We start from the raw sequence: 10,000 nt of genomic DNA on the forward strand, positions 1-10,000 counted from the left end.
TGGGGATACAGAGAGAGATGACCTGCAGTAAAGGTCCACGGGTCGGATTTGAACCCGTTTTTTCAGTATTATTGTTGTTCTGCAGAAGCATGCAATCACTTAGAAAATATCTCTTAAAACCTAGTGCTTTTAAAAATATAATATAAATCATATCCCAGTTAATTCAAGTTTATTTGTTTAGCCCAAAATTGCATTACATGCCCCAATAGGCGTAAACAACCCATATTAGTTGTTGAAGTGGGCAAACCTTTCAAGACATTACAGTGCAAAATGGAGTATGGAGTAACCTTAAAAATCAATACACATTTTTTTTGAAGAAACCGAATGCATAAAAATTAAATATAGACAATCAATTCATGTGATGCAATATATACATTTTCAGTAATCACTTAAAACGTATAGTAAATTCCCTGGAAATAGACAAAAACATGTAAAATCCTACTCAAACAAGACCCAATCCACAAATTAGTTAACAAATCTAATCAGTGCATTTTCTAATTCAGATCCCTTGCCAGTTAAAGCCCTAATAAATGAGCAATTTGTCTGGCTAAGTGTTGGAAACGGAGCCTTCTGCACAGTGTAGTGTGGTGGGAATACAGAAACATTAGTTCATTCTAGGTCAGGACAGACTGTGAGAGATACTCCCTGCGTTCCAAATCACATACTCTTTCTTCTTACTACACTACATACTAAAGTACAGACAAGTTTTAGGGCCACAGTAGAGAAAAACAAATCAGATTAGGAAGATTTTTGAGAAATGTCAAGAATAAAGACGAATACTCCAAAATGCTATTAGAGTTAGTGGGGCATTTGTGTATTTTCAGCATACTAACTTAAGTGCAGGTATTGGGACATCCTAAATCTTTTCCTGGCATACTAAATAGTAGGGGAGTATGGGGATTGGAACGCAAGGTAAGTGTACTAAATTAGTCAATCCAGTTTTTTTTTCGCGCCCCAGCCTGCGGCCGTTATTTTATATTATACACCACCTCTTGCCTTTACAACACACACACACACACACACACACACACACACACACACACACACACACACACACACAAAAACCTCATCTTAGTATATCATACATATTTAATTTCCTCAAAAACGAGGAGATGATAGCAGCATGTGGTTTTATTTTGAATGCGGTGTCGGAGATTGCCCGTGTCAGTGAGTGGTTCAATTTTCAGAAACCATTTTATAAAAATAATATAAAATAGCTCGGAGCTCATATGCCGTTATGCCCATAACATTAACCTGTGCTGTTGTGTTGACACCATTCTCACAAAATGTTTTTCCAATAACCTGAATGAATACGTTTCGTAAGTGTATCGAGTCCCCTCTATAACTTTGCCTGACAAATAACTTTAGGCATTGCACTCAGGTCGTGTTACACTCGTTCTCAAGTGAGTGATGATAGAAATTACTTGTGTGGCTCTTTCATAGACAAGGTTGTGTTTTCCTTATCATTCAAAATGGTTTCAAAAGCGATGCTTGACAGTTTAAAAACCAAACCTTCAACATAATGGTGGCTTAAAGGTGCAGTGTGTAATATGACATCATCAAGAAAGTTCTTCAAATCTCCCTGGGTAACCCCAACCCTTTCGAATAATAACAGAAGCTACAGTGGCCTTCAAGGACAAGAACAATTCTAAATTTTATACAATGCACCTGATGACATTCCAACTATGACACTTTCAAGATGGCGGCACTAGGCCTTGGTCCAAAATATGCAGAAATATGGACATATATGAGATCCTTTCTAAGGGGAAAAAAAATAATTCAAAAAATGTTTTTCAGCTATTATGCACTAAATTGAATGTACTTATGGATATTATAATTACTTTCTACAAAATCTGCTAGGAAATAAAACCCAAAATTCTACACACTGCAGGTTTAAAGGTGGGATCAGCAATTCTGGAGAACGCTTGTTGTCAAAATAATTTTTTATCAAAATCAGTTTTTATCAAATTCAATGAAAAACACAGCTCAGGCTCTGTAAACTGGTATGTAAACGAAGGGGGTCCACCTTAATAGTAAGTTGCAACATGCCCATTTACAGATCCCAGGCTGTGTATTAACACTGTACTTTTTTCCAGTGCACACACAGTACGGACACGTAGCAGATAGTAAGGATATAATCACTCATTTTGACCCAAAAATACAATCAACAATCATTCTCCAGAATCACTGACTCCACCTTTAAGTGGCAGACACACATTATGACTTGTAGGTGGTTTATACTGTAGATCTAGGGGCATGATTTGTGGACCAAGTCAAATAAACAGCTTGGCACTGCAGGTGATGCCAGCGCAATAGGAGGCTATGACCGTGTGTGAATGAATGGAACCTGGAACCCTGTAAAGCGCTTTGAGTGCCTAGAAAAAGCGCTATATAAATCCAATCCATTATTATTATTATTAGGTAAAATCACTCAGAGTATTGTAATCGTTTGACCTTAGATTCAGTTCGCTGGCCGTCATATTCGTTCACATTTTTTCTAACACTTGATAGTCCCTCACTGCTGTGTGTGAGTCCACAAACAGGAGGTGAAATGGTGCCGTGTGCCTGGAGAGAGAAAGTGCTTTACGACGCGCTTGATTTGGTTTCAGCGCAGAGCCGCAGATCGGATGAGATTTATTTCACCTTTTATGACTTTCTCTCTCCATCGGGCTCGTACTGCTGAGTGTGCAGTCCTCTTCACACCATGTCCCTCCATCCAACAGTTTACCTGCATTTAGCTGACAGGCTGCTTTGGTGCTGATTGGAGCATAACAAACGTTTACGTACAATTTTACATACAAGATTGTGTGCAGAGTTCGAGGCCTTAATCATCATCTAACTATCATTCAGTATTTTACCTCCGTATATACTCAGTTATTCCATGTATGATCTGTTCTGACTGCTAAGATTATACAAGATGATCCCTGAGTTCCAAATCGCATGCTCTTTCTTCTTTACTATTCTACATACTACAGCTGACCATAAAAAGTATCTAGTTAGCATGCAGTAGGCAGTAGGGGCGACTGTGGCTCAGTTGGAAGAGCGGGTCGGCTGATGATCAAAGGGTTGGAGGTTCGATCCCCGCCCTGCCACCTGTGTCATAGTTGTTGTGTCCTTGGGCAAGACACTTCACCCACCTTGCCTCGTGTGAATGTCGATAGTTAGCCTGCTATCGGTGTATGAATGTGTGTGTAAATGGGAACAGATCTCCCTTGCAAAAGAGTCTTCGGACTCAATGGGATATACCTGTATAAATAAAAGGTTAAAAAAAAAAAAAAAACATATAAGCAGGAGGCAAGTTCAAGGCGCGATGTTACGATGAAATAAAAAAGTAAAGTGTACTGTATGTCCCAATTGTATGACTACTGCATGCAAACTAAATTTTTCCTGATCAGCTGTAGTAAGTAGAATAGTCAAAAGAAAGAGTATGCAATTTGGAAAGCAGGGAACAAGCCTGTACAGATGTAAAAGTGTGCATCACTTTTAAGTGTCCTCTGGAAACATATGTGTTAGGTTGTTATCTATTTGCAGCGCTTTTTCTTAATGTGTTGTGTTGTGGTATTTGCTACGCATTTAAGAAGTGCTGTAAATATGTTGTCAAATTGATTAATTGTCTTAATTTCCTTTTGTTTTTTCTATTTGCATGTGATAAGAGATTACTTTGCAGTGTTTTGAGCTCTCAGGGCCACCGTATGCTATCGGGATTCTACTGTATTAATCATAGATATATATAGAACACAATATCTATGGTATTAATGGTCTAGACATTTCACACAGAACCACAAACTGCCTATACCTGCAGAAAAGTCAAGGTGTCACCAAACTCATTAGGGATTTATCCGCTGAGCCCCATAAATGTCTGGACAAAAGTTCAAGGCAATCCGTCTCATATTTATTGCCATATTTCGAGTGTGGGCCAAAGTGCTGGATCTATCGTCATCAGCGGACACACACACACACACACACACACACACACACACACACACACACACACACTCGCACACACACACAAGCACGCGCACACACACACACACACACACAAACACACACACACACACACACACATACACACACACACACACACACACACACACACACACACACACAAACACACACACAGTATCATCCCTAGAGCCAAACTTCTGGGCGCTGGTGTGCAATTTCTCATTGCAGTTCTTAACTACTACACTTATGAATTATTTATTTATTCATTTATCATAGGGAATGTATTTATGAATGTGGGGTTAATGTGTTTTTAACTTGTGGAACCTTTACAGGAGTAGCACTATGAATTTTGTTGTACGTTTTTAATAATACAGTGAAAATGAAGGCACTCTATTTCTAATTATATTTAAAGGTTATACGAGGAACTTTAAAATATTTCTGAAACAGTCTAATTTTTCGTCTGATGATCAGAGGATTTTATTGTGCACATAAATACATTTAAAAAGATAACTAAACATTGTGCATTCAATGTCAGTCTTTCAGAGATGCTACCATGCACCAACGCTTCCTTTACAACTGTCTAAATTTTTTATAAATTTTTTATTATTATTTGTTATATTTATGTTTTTTTATTGTTTTGCACACATAAATACATCAAAAAAATTAACCAAACACTCTTGATTTGATTTCAGTCTTTCAGAGATACTACCATCCCCCGACGCTGGCTAACAGTAGCATCCAGGACTTGCCCCGGGGTGGTGACGTGGTCTGGGGGAACAGGAGTGAGGTCGGGGTGGGGTTGGCTCTCACGGCGCTCCCTGAATCCTTCATCCAGTGTTCCAGAGAACGCTCCGTGCTCTGTCTGCTGCTCATGCTCGGGACACTGTGGATGGGATACACCCTCTACCAGTTCAAACGGAGGTACGTGATGAGATAAGAAAACCTTTATTGTCTGTAACAAGTGACAGAAATTCATCTGGGACAGGGCAGGTTCTATTTACACTAAATAAATAAATACATACAAGACAGACACAGTCCAAAACGAGGACAATACGTGTTGTGTGTCGCACTGCACCACTGTTAAGGTAAAGCATTCCTAAAACTGAGTGTTTCAGACAGAGGGTGAAAGGGGCTGGAAATAGGTTTGGAATTAATGGGCAGCGAGAGAAAAATATATATTTTTCAAGAATAAACCATGATTCTAGTCGACACCAAAAATACAATTTTGAACCCGAAAAATTTTTGCATAATAAGTTTAAACCCTTTTAAACCCTGTTTGCATTGGAGCGCAGCCGGCCACACAACAACAAACACTCCCGAGCCCCCCGAGCCCCCCGAGCCTTGACTCTGAAGACTGTCTGTAGTGACACAAGATTCCTGGAACTTTCTCTCAAAGCTTTGTGTTTGTTTGTGAAGGCTTCTGTCTTCCAGCCTGTGATTAAATACACATTAATATTCCACGTGTGATTGCTGGCAGTAATCAAATCAACCTCAAAGACCAACGGCCCAATTGTGTAAGCGACAGGCGGACCGAGGTACTTAAGCAGTGTCAGGAGGATTGCAGCCATTGTCCTTGTCTGGTCCACAGTATTTGTTTTCCTCTATTATTTGTCTGTCTTTTTCTCTCTCTCCCGCTTTCTTTTCCCCTCTCTCTCTCCATCTCTCTCACTCTCTCTCTCTCTCTCTCTCTCTCTCTCTCTCGCTCTGGCTAAGTTTTAGTTTGGATAGTTTTATTGGATAAATATTTTTTTCAGTAGCACTGTTGAATTGTAAAAAAATAAAAATATGTAAATAAAGTGTTTTGTAAAAATCTCTCTCCCCTCTCTCTCACTCCCTCTCTCTCGCTCACTCCCTCACTCTCTCTCTCCCTCTTTCTCTCTCTCACTCCCTCACTCTCTCCCTCACACTCTCTCTCTCTCTCTCCCTCTCTCTCTGTCTCTTTCTCTCTCTCTCTCTCCATCTCTCCCTCTCTCTCTCTCTCTGAGTTTCAAAAGGGGCTTTATTGGCATGACAGTTTAAAAAAAACAATGTTGCCAAAGCAAATCATATAAATACACATATGAACATTATATACATTATACATTATAACAGTGTGTGTGTGTGTGTGTGTGTGTGTGTGTGTGTGTGTGTGTGTGTGTGTGTGTGTGTGTGTGTGTGTGTGTGTGTGTGTGTGTGTGTGTGTGTGTGTGTGTGTCTCTCTCTCTCTCAGTCCGTTTCTTCATGCCAAAGTGAGGGAGGTTCTCTCAGACTGCGCCCTGCCGATCTCCGTGCTCCTGTTCTCATTCATTGGCTCTTACCTTTTCAGTGACATAGAGCGTAAGTATCACTCACTCGTGTTTCTCATGCTAAATACGACCATATAGTATGGAGTTATTACAGTGTGTGGCATAGTTTATTTTTGATAATTGATGAATGATAAGTAGCTGTGTTTCTGAGCTGTGAACAAGGGAAACCATGCATAATTGTTTTTATTCAAATACTTAACAGTTTATTGGCAAGGTCACAGTTTCACAACATTACACTTTTGCAAAATTCAAAGACAATCTAATATAATGAGAAGTAAACCAGGCAGTGAGCTGTTGCCAGTGATCTGTCTTTCAGTGACAGTGCATTACTGTTCGGAGCTTAATTACACTTTTGGGATTTGGACTCCGATTCAAAGCTTGCCAAAGGGCTCAAATTTAACAGCCTTTATTACTACCAAGACAGGCTGTCGAACCGAAACTGCACTGTCCCTCCTTATATGCCGCCGTTATTGTCTTTTAATGTTCCTTAATCAAGACACTGGCCAAAACACATTGCATTATATTTAAAAAAAATAAATCATTCACCCATTGTTTACCATCATTCAGAATCTCCATTCACTGTTGCCAAGGCAGCAGCTGTTCCCCTGGGGTCGGCGCGGTAACACAAGGACGGGCGAACATTTCAATTTGAATTGCCGGGCCAATTTTCTGTTCCTTTACCTCCACGGATAATAAGTCATAACATAATAGAGCCATTATTGTATTGTCGGTTCTTTCTAAAACCAACTGCAACCTAATTCAGGAGCATTTGAGGGGATACGGTTTACTAAAATGAGATATTCAGAGTGTCCAAAAAACTCTTACAGCACGATTATTGATGTGAAGATTTGAATCAACACAATAGTTTGAGGCAGTTATGTTAGTAGAGATGGAATCGGGTGAGTTTTGGAAGAAGAGATAGTGATTTTTGGGCAAATAATCTTCACAAAATGGTATTAATGTCACAATTTAGTCCACTAAATGAACAGAATATGTTTATAGCTTGTTACAGAGATGTAATCAGGTAGGTCATGGCCTAAGCTGCAGTTATATAACTATATATTTAACTATATAACAAAGTAGGAACACATTAAGTAGAGTCAAAACTTGTTGTTGATTTTGAGTCAGTTATAATGAAGGCTGCAGGGATTATTTTCACTGTCAAGTCCTTGTATATTAGCTGTAACCAGCCAGTGTTTTGAGTTTAGGCTTAAACATTACTTAAAGATACAGTGTGTAGAATATATCACTTGAAAAGTTTTTCTATTACTTTAGAATGAGCCTTTTATATCTACCTAGGAGCGGGACGTGCAGCCATGTTTCTACAGTAGCTCAGAACGGACAAACTTAACGGCCTTACACATTTTTATATATAGTCTGTGTCCGCTGGAAATGCACCTGTTGGAAAACGAAGTACTATAGAATAAAAATTTCAATTCTAAAGTGTAATATTTTTCCCTCTTTCTCTCACCAGTTCCAGTGTTTAAAGTCCACGGCCTTTTATGTCAACTGAGTTATTGATTCATTGTCTAATTATTAAAGCTATTTTTTTTAGCCTTATCCAATTGATGAATTACCAAGAAATTGACATTTAGTTTTTTAATATAATATAATATTTAAGCCCTAATTGTATTTATCTATTTTTCCCCTCTTTCTTTCACCAGTTCCAACGTTTGGAGTTATTGCTTAAAATAATTACTTAAAGGAGCAGTGGCACAGAACGGACCAACGTAACGGCCTTACACATTTTTATATGCGGTATAGTCTGCGTCCGCTTGAAATTCACCTGTTGGAAAACAAAGTACTATAGAATGAATAACTAAATTCTAGATTTCTAATTGTAATATGTTTCCCTCCTTGTTCAAACTGTTCCAGGAATTTATTCGATTGATGGATTACCAAGAAGTTTCCATTTTGTTTTTTATTATTATATACTTATTTAAAACCCTAATTGTATTCTAATTTTTCCCTTTCTCTCACCAGTTCCAGTGTTTAAGGTTCACGACCGCCCGACCTTCAGCGTGGCTCCGTTTGAGCGTCTCTCGGCGCTGAACGTGGTGAGTGCGATGGGCCTCGGCTTCCTGCTGGCTCTGCTCATCTTCATCGACCAGAACATCGTGGTGTCACTCACCAACGCGCCTGAGAACAGGTACGGACACAGATCAGTACGCATACAGGGTTTTTTTTTTACAATTTAAAAAAAAAATTAGGCTACCTTATTCTAGAACATTCACACACACACACACACACACACACACACACACACACACACACACACACACACACACACACACACACACACACACACACACACACACACACACACACACACACACACACACACACACACACACACACACACACACACACACACACACACACACACACACACACACACACACACACACACAAAACTGGGGAGCTCCGGTGGCGTAGTGGATAGAGCGCGTACCATATTGGCTCCGGCATTCGTTGCAGTGGTCGCGGGTTCAAATCCGACCCGTGGACCTTTACTGCAGGTCATCCCCACTCTCTCTCTGTCTCCCCATTTCAACTCTGTACTATCTAATAAAGCTTGAAAATGCCATAAAAAAATATCTTTAGAAAACAAGTAGGGACAAAGATAAATTTATTTGCAGAGTTCTACTAAGTTTTTTTAACTTACCGGTATATATGAATTTATATACAGTAATTTATAACTATAACTCTCTATAATGATTTCGACCCTTATCATTTACAATTGTCTCTGGCTATCCAATTTACATGTCACAAGAAGGTAAAACAAAGACCGACAAAGATGAGTACACATACAGGGTTTTACAAAAGTTTTATTTAAAAATTATTATTTTTACTCATATATTTAGTCAGAAGGAAATAGTTAGTTAGACTTTTATATAATGGATATAAGTCCTTATGTGAATGGTTTACAATGTGCAGGCTTGAATGTCATGCTCAAGGGCACATCAGCAGGAGGATATATGACGGTTGGATCAGTACGTGCAGATATTTCTTTACAGAATTATAGCTGTGTACACCTACACACACACACACCTCCAAAGACACACACACAAACACACACACACACACACACACACACACACACACACACACACACACACACACACAGCCCCCCTGCAGAGCCGACTCACAGCAGTGATCCCTCACTAACATCTGAAGGAAAATGTTTTGCGGCAACATAAAGGTCGCTGTCTTGCTTTTATGTGAAGTTACTGTAATGTCACACCCAGCCCGGCTTATCTTCCGTGACATATTGATTTATGTTTTTGCTTTCTTATAAAAACTAGAGAACGCACAAGTTGTACACGGATTTTTCTTGTACTTTCACGGATAATAAAATAAGGGATAAAAGATTGTGTTCGTTCAGGTTGTGTTGAAGGGCACGGCTTACCTTAGGAGAACTCTGCTCTTTGTATTTGTACTGGCATGTGTCCTCGCTCCTAAATATTACTGAATGCAAATATTCATCGCTATCTGTGTGAATGTACAGAATGGTAAATGGACTTGACTTATATAGCGCTTTCTAGCCGATTTTCTCAGCCCCAAAGCGCTTTACATTTCTTACCACATTCACCCATTCACACACACACTCATACACCGATGGCAGTAGCTGGCATGCAAAGCGCTCTCTGAACCATCGGGAGCAATTTAGGATTCAGTGTCTCTTTGCCCAGGGACACTTTGACATGTGGCGGGGAGATGGGGGATCGAACCTCCGACCCTGGCGAAAGTCTAAAGGCATCAAAAAAGCA

General features: G+C 39.5%; 1 protein-coding gene across 1 annotated transcript in view; it reads left to right on the top strand.

Moving 5' to 3' along the window:
* The window catches only part of slc4a11 (solute carrier family 4 member 11), a 107,740-nt gene that overhangs the window by 86,639 nt on the left and 11,101 nt on the right, over positions 1-10,000 (top strand). Inside the window, exons 14-16 of the mRNA XM_080042327.1 lie at positions 4,638-4,866; positions 6,155-6,261; positions 8,214-8,379. Coding sequence (XP_079898453.1) covers positions 4,638-4,866; positions 6,155-6,261; positions 8,214-8,379 — 502 coding nt within the window. The remainder of the gene's footprint in view (positions 1-4,637; positions 4,867-6,154; positions 6,262-8,213; positions 8,380-10,000) is intronic.

This window comes from Ammodytes marinus, assembly GCF_949987685.1.
Source record: "Ammodytes marinus genome assembly, chromosome: 15".
Classification (NCBI taxonomy): domain Eukaryota; kingdom Metazoa; phylum Chordata; class Actinopteri; order Uranoscopiformes; family Ammodytidae; genus Ammodytes; species Ammodytes marinus.